The sequence below is a fragment of the Eublepharis macularius genome, chromosome 4, assembly GCF_028583425.1.
Source record: "Eublepharis macularius isolate TG4126 chromosome 4, MPM_Emac_v1.0, whole genome shotgun sequence".
Lineage (NCBI taxonomy): Eukaryota > Metazoa > Chordata > Lepidosauria > Squamata > Eublepharidae > Eublepharis > Eublepharis macularius.
Window position 1 is genome coordinate 20944843 of NC_072793.1, and position 13939 is coordinate 20958781.

The 13939-nt window shown below is 46.3% G+C and overlaps 1 protein-coding gene across 1 annotated transcript in view; it reads right to left on the reverse strand.

Annotated features, from left to right (window-relative positions):
- Window positions 1-917: 917 nt before the first annotated feature.
- The window catches only part of SDK2 (sidekick cell adhesion molecule 2), a 104686-nt gene continuing 91664 nt past the window's right edge, over window positions 918-13939 (reverse strand). The window contains exons 37-41 of the mRNA XM_054976827.1: window positions 12820-12984; window positions 12536-12680; window positions 10384-10518; window positions 10127-10253; window positions 918-3134 (exon numbers count right to left, since the gene is read on the reverse strand). Of these exons, the coding sequence (XP_054832802.1) occupies window positions 2781-3134; window positions 10127-10253; window positions 10384-10518; window positions 12536-12680; window positions 12820-12984 (926 nt within the window). The 3' untranslated portion in view covers window positions 918-2780. The remainder of the gene's footprint in view (window positions 3135-10126; window positions 10254-10383; window positions 10519-12535; window positions 12681-12819; window positions 12985-13939) is intronic.

A 13939-nucleotide genomic window follows, 5' to 3' on the forward strand; every position in this document is an offset into this window, starting at 1 on the left:
ATATTGGCTCGCATGAAAACAATTCGGTACCCTCTTCCATTTGCTGTCAAAGGGAATTAAAGAAGTAACACTTTTCCTCACACATTTCCAATAAGCCGGGTCAGCTCTCTCCTAGTTTTGCCTTCACATTCTCTGTAGACAGCAGCGACTATAGTTCACAAAACACTCATGTTGCATTCTTACCATTTTCTTCACAACTAGGGCACGTTGAGATTTCTATTTTAACCTCAGAGGAAAGCAGTGGTTCTGAAAAGCGACTGCAAATACAGCCCAGAAAACTAGGACAGTCTAGCTAGCCCAATAACCCTACTAAAGGCTTCAACAGAAGCACAGGAGAAAGAATGTTACGGAGAAGGAAAGTTATGGAGCTAGAGCGGGACCACAAGTGACGCCTGACACAGGTTGGACACTTGCCAGCTTCCCTCAAGTTTTGGCGGGAAATGTAGGCAGCTTGGCGGAATGTTGGACAAGTGACAGTTGAAAAGTCCATTGGACAGCAGTCGGAGAGCCAAGCTGCAAGACCAGGACGCCTATATTTCCCATCAAAACATGAGGGAAGCGGACAAGTGTCCAACCTGTGTCAGGTGTCACTTGTGGTCCCGCTCTTAGTCACACCCTCTCTGTCAGTGCAGGGATTCTGGAGCAGATGAACATATGTCGAAGAAAAGGCTGCTCTGCCTATGTTTTGACAATATAAATGTACAGTCTGTGAGTTAGTTTAATTCTATTTTGAATTAAATTTGGCAGCTGTCAGTAACAGCATCAAAGGGCTCTAAAAAGTGTTTTTGCCATCATCATTACATAATTTTTCAGTACATGCTGTTGCAGTATCTTACGGTTCAGTTAAGGAACACATGCAAGATATAGAATGAAACCCTCAGAAACTGTTCAAATTGCATTTTGACTCTTTATTAAAAGGACCCTACGTGCCAGGCTCAACTCTTTGTAACCAGGCTCCGAAAACAAATGTGCAAATAAAGGCATGGGGTGAGGTGAGAGGGTTATATATGGAAACAGATTCTTAGCACTCCCGGGAAAGAGGGTATCCCAGCGGGAGCACCGTGCTCGTTTTTGGGATCCCCTTTTCCTCCCATGGTTCCCGGACTCCTTTTTTGCTCTAGACCATGACTCTCTTGGAAAAAGAAAAATGGCCTCCGCAGCAGATGTGGGGGCTCAGTAGGCACTCTGTGTGTGTTTACGTGTATTCTGCTAGGCCCCAAACAAAAACAAAAATAGCCCCCCACCTGTCTCTCCCATACCTTTGTGCTAAAATAGAATTTTTAAAAAAGGAAAGGAAAAGAGAGAGAGGCTAATCGTTTCGATATATCACTTCATCGGCACCCACCCTGCCCCCTCCCTCTCCCACACTAATGTTTGTGAGGGGGTGAATAATTAAAAAAATAACCTATATAAAAGGGGAACGAGGAAAAAAAACTTTTCTTCTATGGAACTGAAAAGAACATTTAGTTTGGATAGCAGGAAGAGAGAAAATGCTGCCATGAGGCGTAAGTCAGCCCCCTCCCCCATGATCCAATCTAAAGCCAGCACCAAGGGGCCGCGCAGCATTTAAAAGCTCAAGTTTATATCTTTTCCCTGAAAACCTCCTCAAATTGCACTTGGATTGGATTGGGACTTCCTCCCTTCCCTTTCTCTCTCCCTGTCCAACGACGTGAAGGGGGACAAAAGGAACTGAGAAGAAATCAGGGTGCCGGGAGACTCTCCAGCCCTGTGGGATGGATTCTGCCGCGTGGCTCAGTTTGGCTGTGTGCGCTCAGCTCTCCCACCAAGCCCGGGGGGGGGGGCAGGCACTTTCCAGTGAGGTGATACGGATAGCGTGTTTCTGCCACAGGACAGAACACTTGGCTCCTTTGAACCCTGCACCTTCCTCCCAACTATTCTCAAGCGCACTCTTCTAGCGTCACATCTCAATGCACAAAAGGAAAAATCGCACTGTTTTTCTAATCAGCACCGTTCAGCTTGGCTAACTTTTGCAAATGTTCCAGCCTGTAGTGGAAGAGCAGAAGGGAGGCAAAACTAGTTCTGAGAGGAGGTGCTGTTTCCCTGCAGAAACTGTAATAATCCATTCGAGAGGGCTACTGCGACTGGGATTCTCTCCAGTGTCATACTGGTTGTGTGTTGGTTCTGGAGTCTTCCTTTCTCGTTGGTCAGCTGTTAGCTGTCCGGTGCATGTTCCCACTGGCCAATGTTTTGCACATCACCCTAGCGAGCCTCGCGTCGAGCTTCCTGGCGCACTGGCTGCAGTGGCCCGGCTGGCTCATATTTACAGCTTTTGGAGCCCTCACCCGTTCCCCTCCGAGGAAAACTTTGGCTGGAGAAAAAAAAATCAAACTCAAAACGACTATTCTGAGAAACACCAATTCACAATTTCTTTCTCTGTCTAGCAGGACAATCTGCAAGGTGGTGGTCAGCAATGCCAAACATTGTCTTAAGTTTGGGGGCTCCCATATATGTATTTTTTTTTACCCTGTTGCCTTCCTTCCTCCAGCTCCAGGCCCACAAACAGGCTTGCTTCCCGTCTTGTTCCGGGCGCATGTTTGCAAACCTGTCGTTCCTTTGAGCACTGTGCAATACTAGAAGCAGCAGCAGTAAATGATTCCAAACTCAACTAAGACGGATTGTCTCCCACATGATCTTTCCATCACCTCTGAAAAAAATAATAATTCTGGACCAAAATGTTTGCCGTTGTTGTTGCTGTTATTAAACCCATTATTTTTCTTCTTAAATCTTTTTTTTCCCTCTTCTTCTTTCCTTTAAGAATGTCAGACAAAGGAAGAAAATCCAGCAATAGGGGCTCTGGACCCAGGGGCAAGGCTACTTGGGGGTCGGTAAAGGGTGCTCTGCTGGCTAGGAGGGTTGACCGGAGTTTGTGGTGTTGGAGTCCTACTCGTTTTAGGTCGGAAGAGACTGCCTTGTTGGGTGCTGGTGCTGTTGGACATGGGGCAGTGGTCGGGGTCCCCGGAGTCGCTCTCCGTGTAACTGTAAGCCTGAGCCCTCGAGATGCCCTTCTGCTGACGCCGCCATGAATTGTAGTAAGTAGGGTCGCTGATGTAATGATTGACAAAGGAATGGGCTTTCTGCTGGTTCTGATCCACTTCGTACTCGCTGTCGCTTCCCTGTGGAGTATGAGGGAAAGATCAGGAATTTAGTAAAGGGTTAAAAAGCATGTAGAAGCATACCAGCTCGGCAGGTTGATGCTGCGAAGAGATTAGTGTGTGAGACAGTCCGCCCTCTCCCTTTGAGTGCTTGATAGGCCTGTGTCAAAAAAGACAAAGGGCCGCAGCTGAGCTCAGATCCTAGCAAGGGAAGTGGCTGTTCTTAATCAAATACGTAGCAACAAACATCCTGTATAAAAAGGGAGTCATTTGAGAAGTATGCTGCAGTTACGGTTAGTCTCGAACTCCCATTTGCTTGCATACACGTATCTCTCAGGCACACACACATGTCCATGCACACTAACACTAACAACAACAGCAGCAGCAGCAACAACAACAACAACTGAGCTTAGAGACCGCTCTTCTAGACAGATTAGTGCTTCACCCAGAGCGGTGAACAAGTTAGCGTTATTATTATCCCCACAATGCAGCTGGGGAGCTGGGGCTGAGAAGAGTGGCTTTCCCAGGGCCACCTGCTGAGCTCATGGCAGAAGTGGGATTCGAACCAATAGACTGCTGATTTGCAGTTGAACCACTTAACCACTGCGCTACAGCAGCTCTCTAGAGCAGCTCTAGAGCTGGAAACATTAATCCATTGAACTCCTGGATCAACTAAACAACATTTTTAATAGATTAGTTGGGGACAGCCACTTTTCGTCTGTGCCAGCAAATAAAATGGGGGATACAGGCTACAGTTATTCTGTTTATGATGCATTTGCTTTCAAGGGGGATGAAGAAAACATTAAAGATGGCAGCACTTGAGTTTTAAATTTAAAGTTTTATTGCATTCCAATCGGTGAAAAAGCCACCGGTGTTAACCTTTTGGTAATATGAATGTGGCAAATAATTTATGTTTCAGTCTATTGACAGTCTTAATATGCACAAACTGCAGCAGTGTACTAAGCGGAATTGCTGCGTTTTTACTTATCACATTTGTACCCTGCTTTTCTTCCACAGAAAACTCAGGTGCAGATGGAGGGTCTTTTGGAGGTCTCCCAACCAGGTACTCACCAAACCAGCCCTGCTTAACTTCAGCCATGCGGCTATATCAAGTGCCATCCAATGCCTTTCTGCTGGGACATTTCTTGCATTCACTTCCATACAGGAAATGTAATTTTTGTAGCATTTTGCAGGATTACATGAGATACAAAGCGCTTAGCACTTTTTCACCGACCAGAGGTGAAAAATACCAACACAGAACAAATTAGGAAAGAATATCTGGCAGCCTTACTCATTGCCACCTGATTTAAACTTGATTATGACTAGATAAAAGAATTTATCCCATGGGATCTTGATCTTGCTCAAGCTGGGCTGCTATCTGTGTAAAACAGTAAAGAACCCACTAGCACCTTTAAGACTAACCACCTTTATTGTAGCATAAGTTTTCGAGAACCACAGCTCTCTTCTTCAGATGTGTCTGATGAAGAGAGCTGTGGTTCTCGAAAGCTTATGCCTCAATAAAGTTGGTTAGTCTTAAAGGTGCTACTGGTCTCTTTACTATTTTGCAACTACAGACTAACACGGCTAACTCCTCTGTATCTGTGCAAAGCAGCTATATGTGCTTAGTTGGTGTGCCAGTGCAACACCTACCTGAACTATAGATCCTTGGCATGCCAGCTAAGCATGCATAGATCCTTTTAGGGTTGCCAGTTCTGCCTTGGGAAATTCCTGGAGATTTGGGGCAGATGACTGGGGTGAGAAGGGAGCCCAGCTGCCATATGATGTCATAGACTCTGCTCTTCAAAGCTGCCATTTCCTCCAGGGCAACTGATGCCAGTTGTCTGGAGATCAATTGTAATTCTGGGAGGTTAGCAACTCTATTCGCATGGGCAGCAGCCAGGTTAAACCCGACAGTGCAAAATTCTGCAGGTGTTTTTGCTTCACCAGTCTGACATTTAAATCAAGCTTCAGTTGCCAGTCCTAGGGGGTCAAAATGAACCAAATACACCCCCAATTAAAAGCTGACAAGCAGTAAACTGTAGTTCATTTCTTGCGTCTACTCTCACCCTCTATATTTCATGCCCTCTGAGTTTCTATGGCTCATGTAACAGCCCCATCATTCTATGCAGATATAGATGATAGAGAGCCACGTAATTTTGTTTTTTTTAATCATTGCAATGGTTCATATTTAATCATGATGAATCTGACGATTTTATGATTTCAGAAACCCTTGAAACCAAGTCATTGGTTTGTAAGCCCTTGATGCAGGGAACCTCTTTCCCCACTTATAAAAGGCATCATCAACCAAAAACTCTGTCCAGATGGACCTCTCTCTCTCACACACACACACACACACTCATACACACAAACACACACTCATACATACACACACAGAGGAGGTGGAAGAAAAAAGATCTAGCCAGGGCAATGCAGCTTTGGCACAGTTCCCGCCTTTTCCTGCTCTCCGTAATTGAATTCAGCTTCTCCATTTGCAGAGGGACAATAGGGACCATTCATGCGAACCTTCGCCCCAGCCAGGGAAGCGATCAAGTGGCAACTTCCAGCCAGTTCAGCTTTTAACAGTCCCTCCAAGGTACTCATTCTATTGAGGGATAATGGAGGAGGAAGGGGATCTTGCCTCCTGAACTATTGCAAAGACAAGGAGAGACCCCAAGGCCAAAGTGAGTGGGATGAAAGCTGCATGTTACACATCTCCAGAACAGGAATGGAGGGGGAGAAGTGGGCTGGCCCCTTGTCTCAGAGGCTATAGCAGCAAGGTCAAACACATGCCCAAAAATTCCAAGATCAAAACTGGGCCTTTGAAAAGCACATCTGGCTTGAAAGTGTAGGACGCCTCCCCCTCCCCAGTCTCTCATATACACATTCCACAGTACTTTAGAAAGGAAGGTTAGACCCTCACTTTTATACAACACAATGCAGGATTTCCAGGTATCTTGTAATATACAGCACCAATTTTAGGAAATTCACGGCTTTCTGGGCCACACCAAAAATCCACCCTATCCTTCTCTCCTTGCAAAAACAAATTTACAGTGCCACAGATCCAACGTCACTTTCTGATCCTATGCTCCAAATCTAGTGTTTTCACTAGAGAGGGGCACAAATCGAAATACGAACCAAAGTTCGTCACGAACTGGGCCATTTTTTGGTTCATAAACCAGTGGTTTGTCAGAGCTCATTTTCTGATGAACTGTGAAGAACCGCTATGATTTTAGAGCGGTTCGTTTGGTTCATTTTTCAGTTCGTCACTGCAGACCGCCTGGAGCTGATTAATCAGTTTCAAATGCAACAGGGGGAGGGGCTTTCTGCAGACCTGCTGCCGCCCTGGAAGTGACATATTCACAAACCAAATTAACTGGTTTGTGAACCGGGCAATTTCGTGCCGGTTCGTGGTTCGTGAAACGTGATGAACTACGAACTGCCATTTTTCCGGTTTGTGCACATTTCTAATTTTAACCCATAATACACTCAGAAACAGACCTCAAAATTAAGAAGACTTCACGTTATACAGTTCTGAGAATTCTTCCCTTGTGAAGTTTACACTGGCCGTTTCCACACTGCTTACCTTGTTCCAGAAAACAGTGAAATCTCACGCGAAATCTCACAAGAAGGTGCTGTTATAGCGTCTTCTTGCGAGATTTCGTGCAATAACCGTCTTCTCGCGAGATTTCGCTGTTTTCCGGAACAAGCTAAGCAGTGTGGAAACGGCCACTCTCTCTGCTCAGTTCCATAGTTTCCCAAGTCCACTGTGTGGATTGCTAGGGATCAGGATGAATTGTGCATGTGTGCGTTGTGGATTGTGAAGATTCACTGTACCCACACACCCAGGTTCCCCAAAATACCTTAAATACAGCACTGAACTGGAACCAAGGAAAATTGGCTTCAGTTCTGAGTTCTGCCACACAGATGCCTTCTGTGACCTTGGCAAAGTCACTTAAACTGGATCCTTTATTTGATCACTCAGAGGAGCCCTGTCCCAAGTAAGTGTTACGGCTTCAGTCATAGATTGTTTAGATTTTAATTTTCTTTCTGTTTATATAAAGTAGTTGATTCCCCTTTCCCCTGTTAGAAACTAAAACTTCCTGTGGTGTTAATAACAATTAATGTCTCCACCACTATCATTGCTTCTATCAGGGCTTTGGCCCTGGACCAAGAGCTTATTTTCATTCAGAAAAAAGCCTGATTTCTGAGCAGCTCCTTCAAGCTTCCCTAAACCTTCTTTTCTGATGGGTGGAGAGGTCATCTGCAAGTCTGGTCTACACCAGTGGAACTATTATAAAGCCCAACCATTAATAAAATCTCTTGACCAGATCAGACCAGGCCAGTGGGCAGCAGCCTCTTTGTGGAAGTTCGAGCGCCAGATGTGACAGCCTGAAGGAGCATTTACTTGCAGCAGCAAATCACAGATCTATGGCACTTCATTCTAGGGCTTTTTTCCTGGGAAAAGAGGTGGTGGGACTCAAGACCACACAATGATGCCACTTTGGGTCGGCTGGAACAAGGGGGGAGTTTTTTAAAGTTTAAATCGCCCTCGGTGAAAATGGTCACATGGCCGGTGGCCCTGCCCTCTGATCTCCAGACAGAGGGGAGTTTAGATTGCCCTCTGTGCCGCTCAGTGCAGCTTGGCAGGCAATCTAAACTCCCCTCTGTCTGGAGATCAGGGGGCGGGGCCACCAGCTATGTGACCATTTTCAAGAGGTGCCGGAACGCCGTTCCACCGTGTTCCCGCTGAAAAAAAGCCCTGCTTCATTCTCTTCTGTAGCCTTCTGCAGGGCATTAGCCGAATTTGAACCCTGTTCCCAAATTCACTTTTCATGCCCTCTATTACCCGGGGCTCAAATCAGTCCTGGATAGATTTCCTCTGGACATATTTGCAGCAAGGATCTGTTGCCATGACAGCATTCCCTCTGCTTGCCTAATTGCCCCAGGGTGCCCGTAGTAGCCCAGGCCCTTTGGCAATGATTCTGTTCCTAAGGAGAAGACAAAGGAGCCCATTTTGCTTTAGTCTGGCAGGAATGGCAGCTCCTGTCAGCCTCAGAACTGCTAGTGCCTGTTGCTGCTGGCAACAGGGCAAGAGAAAGAAAGGCCTGGCTGTAAAGCGATGTGGTCCCCAATCCTTCTGACAATCATATGTCTGCTTCTTCCTCCTCTGCTGCTATGCTGCTGGCTCCTCTGATCCCCATTCCTTCTCTAGAAGGATGTAGAGGAACAAATACATTTTCAGATTTTCGCTAGGCTGGCTGGCTGTCTACTATCCCAGATCATTTCGGATTCAGTCGGATTAGTATCTTGTTCAGCCTGCAGTTGGCTGGGGGCCATATTTTTCTTCCCGCTCTGTACTCACTATCTTGGACACTCCTGCTCCGTCTGAATAATGCTCAAGAGAGGAGGGGAAGCAGAATATATCAGCAAGGGTTTGGGCAATAGGAAGTGAAGCAAGGATTTTTACCAGTTTATTAAATCTGGTGTAATTGCTCCATCCCACTGAAAGGATTACAAGCCCCACCCCAAATCCTAGGGTGGCATCCTGACCTGCATTTGCTTTAAAAGTCACATAACAGCCTGTTTGACTCTGACTGCCCCCAATACATCACTGTCTTGTAAAATGCAAATACATCTGCAAATGTTGCATTACAAACATCTACCTCATCCTTTAATCGGAACTGATATTGCCACTACACAAACATGTTTATCAATGTCACCAGTTCCTGAAATTTAAAAACAAAGAAACAACTGGACAGAGTCTCTAGAGAGAGATTGTAGAGAGGGGCCAGGAGCTAAGGTGGAGTTGCAGCCCAGCGGTTTGGAGAAGGCCTGGGGTGCAGCCCCAGGGGAGCGTTCCCCCTTTCTTTTCTGTCAGTGAGCCCCAAACCAAAACACATCACCAAGGCCTGGGTTTTTAAAAAATTGTCGGTGTCTCTAATTTGTATGTACCTCACAGAGGTGAACCAGAACATACCCTTCCACACAGGAAAAGCTTCAGCAGGCACCAGTTATTTTTAGATGGATGTCCACAAAACAACTGCCACCCCGCTCTTCCAAAATCAGTGTCTTTGATACCCGAGCCCATTAGTCCAGCAGCCAGCACCAGAATCTTGTAGATTCTGACTGGCATTGGCCCAAGGTTTCCAGTGAGGCAAAATGTCTTGCTGTGCATGTGCAGAGACCTCTTCATGTAGCTGTTTGACAATATGTGTCACTGCACCACATTAGAGGAGAAAGCTTCTGCCTATTTGTAGCAAAGATAACTGTTTCAATGAAGTCTTCTGAGACTAATCACAAGCAGGGCTCATTTGGAGGGGGAACGCGCCGGAACGGCATTCCGGAACATCTGAAAAGAAGTCACGTGGGTTTGGTCCCGCCCACATGATTCCTTTTCCTTCCCACTGCCTCCCCACTGCCCGTGTCTTTAGCAGCAGGCAGTGGCGGAGGCAGCAGCACCACCTCCTGGATTCTCTGGTAGGAACCTGGGGCGGGGGGGGAGCTGAATGGGGCAGGGGCGGCAGCGGCCGCATGGCCCGTCCTCCAGGCCTGCAAGTGGTGAGGGCTCTGCAGAGGAGGGTAAGCTGCTTTGAATTCATTCTGCTGCTTTATTTTCATCAGTGTGTGCATGTGTGTGTGCAAGCAGGGCTGCTGGGGCTGGCTCTCCAGAGGAGGGTAAGCTGCTTTGAGTTCATTCTGCTTTATTTTCAGGAAATACCTGGAGATTTTTTGGGAAAGGGACCTAAGAGGTGGGTGTTGCCTTCTGACACACTTCCGGTGGTCAGGGGGCATGGCATATGCTAATGAGATATGCTAATGAGTCATGCTAATGAGTTCCTGCAGTTCTTTTTCTACGAAATGACCCCTGAGGACAGGATCCTTGTGATTCTGTTAGTTCATTCTGGGGTGGTTCTCCTCCCCTCCCACCCAGCAAAACTCAGCGGCATCCCGAGTACTTTGTGCTTTAGGTCAGCGGGCGAACCTCAACCCCACCAGCCTCCAAAGTGGCTCACCTGTGAATCGGAGATTTCGGAGGGCTTCTCAGTGAGGCTACTGCTCTCAGCTGGGATGAGGTCATTGTACTTGGTGACATCCTCATCTGAGTAGTGCAGGGAGCCGGGGCTCGGCCGCGGTGGGGACCTCGGGAGAGACATGGAAGTGCTGAGATTTCATTCAGAAAGGGAAAGCATTTAGTGTGGAAGAGCACCCTCCCAAGTTAAGCGTGTCCCACTCTCCTCTGTTCTCCTGCTGCTTGAGCAGCCTCTAATACCTTGTGTAGATGCCATTCTTCCGGCAGAAGGAATTCTTCACTGACAGGCGCCGGTTATTCAACTCCAGAGCAGGAAAGCTGCTCTCATCCAGGCTGACCATCTCCCCATGGCCAAGCGCATTTGATTTGGAATTGCTTCCTGAAAAAGGCCAGGGGAGCAGAAAATATCAACACTCGGGGATTCCTCAAGGGGATAAGCCAGCTGCTAAGTCTATTTCCAACTCAACACTGGTTTCCTCACTGTATCACGGATGGCCATCTCAGGGTTTAAATAATGGCAAGATAGAACAATAGGGGCCATAAAACAACAGATTTTTTTTTTAAAAAGTCCTGTGAGAAAAACAGGACTTGGCGTCCATCTTGAAGGCAGTGCAGAGAGCCTTCTGAGGCTACTGATCAATAAAGGGAGAAAGTCTTATTAAGGACATAAGAAGAGCCCGGCCGGAATGGACCAGTGGTCCATCTCCTCCAGCATCCTGTTTCACACAATGGCCAACCAGTTGCCCTGGAAGCCCAACAAACGGGGCACAGAGGCCAAGGCCTCCCCTTTATCTTCCTCTCTATGTTCACATGAGAGTTATTGTGTAGCTTACTCGTGTCATTGACAGACTCTTTATGTTCAGGGGCGCATTTAGCACTTTAACTCTGGTCTCACACACACACACACACACACACACACACACACACACACGCACACTATCATTAATTGATCCAGTTCCCTCTCAGTGAGAACCCCACGGCAGTTAAAGCACAATTCGTCCTTGTGAAATGGAAATAACTTTTAATGAAATCGTGACCTCGGGTACTATGCTGTGACTAAAAGTCACTAACTCTGCCTTCTGAAACCAGAATCCTTATTTCTCCATCAGACACTTTATATCTAATAAGTCTCATGATGTTCACGGAATCAGAGATAATGATCTCTACATATGATGGCACTAGCAACAAAGCCCATTGTGTTTAACAATACAATGGGCTCTAGCAGGGACCTGTGAGGGCCATGACACCCTGCTGCATGGGCTTGAGAGGGGTGCTGGGCAGCATGGCCCTCCAGAGAAGCCTGCCATGGGGCCATGTAGCTGGCCAATTTTGGCTCATTTGGAGCTGAAATTGGCCCACTGTGGAGTGCAGAAGCATTCCAGGGGCCATTGCACTGCTCCGGCAGCACTCTGGCTCTTGAAAATGGCCTCCGGAGGGTGGGGCCACCCACGCTGGACCTTCCCGCGGCGGTGGCCTCCTCCAGGCTGGGCTGGCGTGCTGGGCCTTCCTGCGGTGCTGGCGGCCACTCAGAGGCCTGGTGCAGGCACACTTGCAGGCCCCTCAGAATGTGCCTGCGCCAGGATAAAAGGTGAGTCATCGCCAATACAAGTCGCCTTTTATGTAGTAGGGTATGTTTCTTTTCTAAACAGCTCTATATAATTCTACAGTGTCCTACATGAAACAGCCCTCTGAGCTAAGAATAAACTTTGTGAATCCTTGTTCCCAAGAATGCCATGTTCCATCCCCACCATCCTCTATCCAGCACATTTATCTAAGAAGAATGTCTTGATTTCCCTCACAGAGTAAAGCAAACATAGCCACATTCTCTTGCCCTGGTGACCCCTCCAGTCTTTTGGCTGCCTCTGGCAGTGACGGAGACATAGAGCTGTTTATTTAACCGTCAGCTTGCAGTGGCATCAACAAAGCCATTGACTTCCTCCACTCCGATATCCCACATTAGGGTACTTTAAAGGGAGTTTCTCAGGATAACTCAAGAGTGTAAAGGACAATCAAAGCTAGTTCTTGCATTTGTGATTCCTCTTCGCCACAAAAAAGAAATAAAGAATATTTTTTTAAAAATTGGCTGAAAGTTTTAGTCCATTGCTAGCGGGAAGAACGGATGATTAGAATCCACGTAGCTTGGCCATTCTCTGCAGTGTAACGAGAGAACCGTCTGGGTGGTATAATAAGTACGGAAGAGGCTTGGAGCCAGGATGTGACAGGCAGAGGGGTGATATATTAATTAGAGTTAAGAGGGTGGGAAGAGAGAGATGTAAAGGCTATTGATCACTGGAAGTTACTGGGGCATCTGCCATCAGCTCATATTCTGCCCTCAATATATATATATATATATAGTGTCCATATCAGAGCTTTCTTGGGGCAATATTGGCACCCACCTGAGTCTGACTTCTTGGCATATTTCTTGCTTTGCCCACGGATGATAAGGACAAAGACCAGCAGGAGGATGAAGATGAGTCCCACCAAAGCAATGACCACCAGGAACCACCACTCTTCATAGAAAGGATTTGCTTTTTGAGCTGCAAAAGAAGCAAGCAGCACAGACCGGTCAAGAGCCCTTTCCCTGCCGCACTAAGGTACGGCTGATCGATGGTGTTTTTATGGTCCCAGTTCAATAAGCGGGAGATGTAATCTAAGGCAGTGGTATAACACTGTTACCTGAGACTGATGGGGAGGGAGCACTAGGCGTCCCATAGCCATAGTCATTGACAGCAATGACACGGAAGTCATAGCTGACACCCTGTTTCAAGATATCCATGCTGAAGGTATATGAGGTCACTTCCTTGGGAATGTCCTTTATAAGAATGTCCCAGAGCCCCTCATCTGGAAGAGAAAGAACAGAGCAGTCAAAACAGGAAATACACATGTGTGTGCTTAGGCATGCATCTGTTCATTGAATAAGAATATGTACATGTACACATTAACAAAATACAGAATAATGAGGATAAAATTCTTGTCTGGTGCCCCAGGAAGTGGCAGTTGACCATGGACAACAAGCTCTCCCGTTGTCAAATATGTTGCAATAATTCCTACAACCAAGTTTGTAAAAAAAGTTTTTAAAAAGTTTTATTGATTTGTGCAAAGCAAAGCAAGAAAGAAATTAAAAAAAAACCCTTAAAAAAACCCCGAATGCCTGCAAACCTATATGAAGGCTTCTATAAAAGATCTCGAAATTTGGTTCGAAGGACAAAGTTGCAAGTGTGTACGTTTGTATAATGATTTGCAAAATTAGCATGATAGGTGTATCAGTGATCCTTATTTTTTTTATACATTTGAATAAGCCTTAGTCAAATAAAGCTCGAGTAACACAAGTCAACTGTACCTGCACTCACTTCATGTGCACATAAAAATGTTAAACAATGCAAAGAAACTAAAGAGAAGCTAAGTGATAGGCCTATGTCCTACAAGGGGATAGAAAAATGTCATGGTTTTTAAACTATACACCCATGCACATATATTCCAGGAAAGAATTTCAATTCTGCATCTGTGTGACAGAGCAAACCCAAAAAGTGAACTAAATTGTCTCTTGAGTCGCAATCTATCCTTGTTCACAGAACTCAAGGAAAGATGCCTTGCTGACGTGTGCACTAAAGAGAATAGCAGACAATAGTGCTTGTGGATCCTCAGGTGGGTTTGGTACCAGTGTGAGTTCTGAAGGGGACATGTGTCCTTCAATCCACTGAAGGTAATTGGATTTTCACCAGCTGGCTGATAAGCAGGGCTTTTTTTCAGCTGGAACATGGTGGAACGGAGTTCCAGAACCTCTTGAAAATGGTCA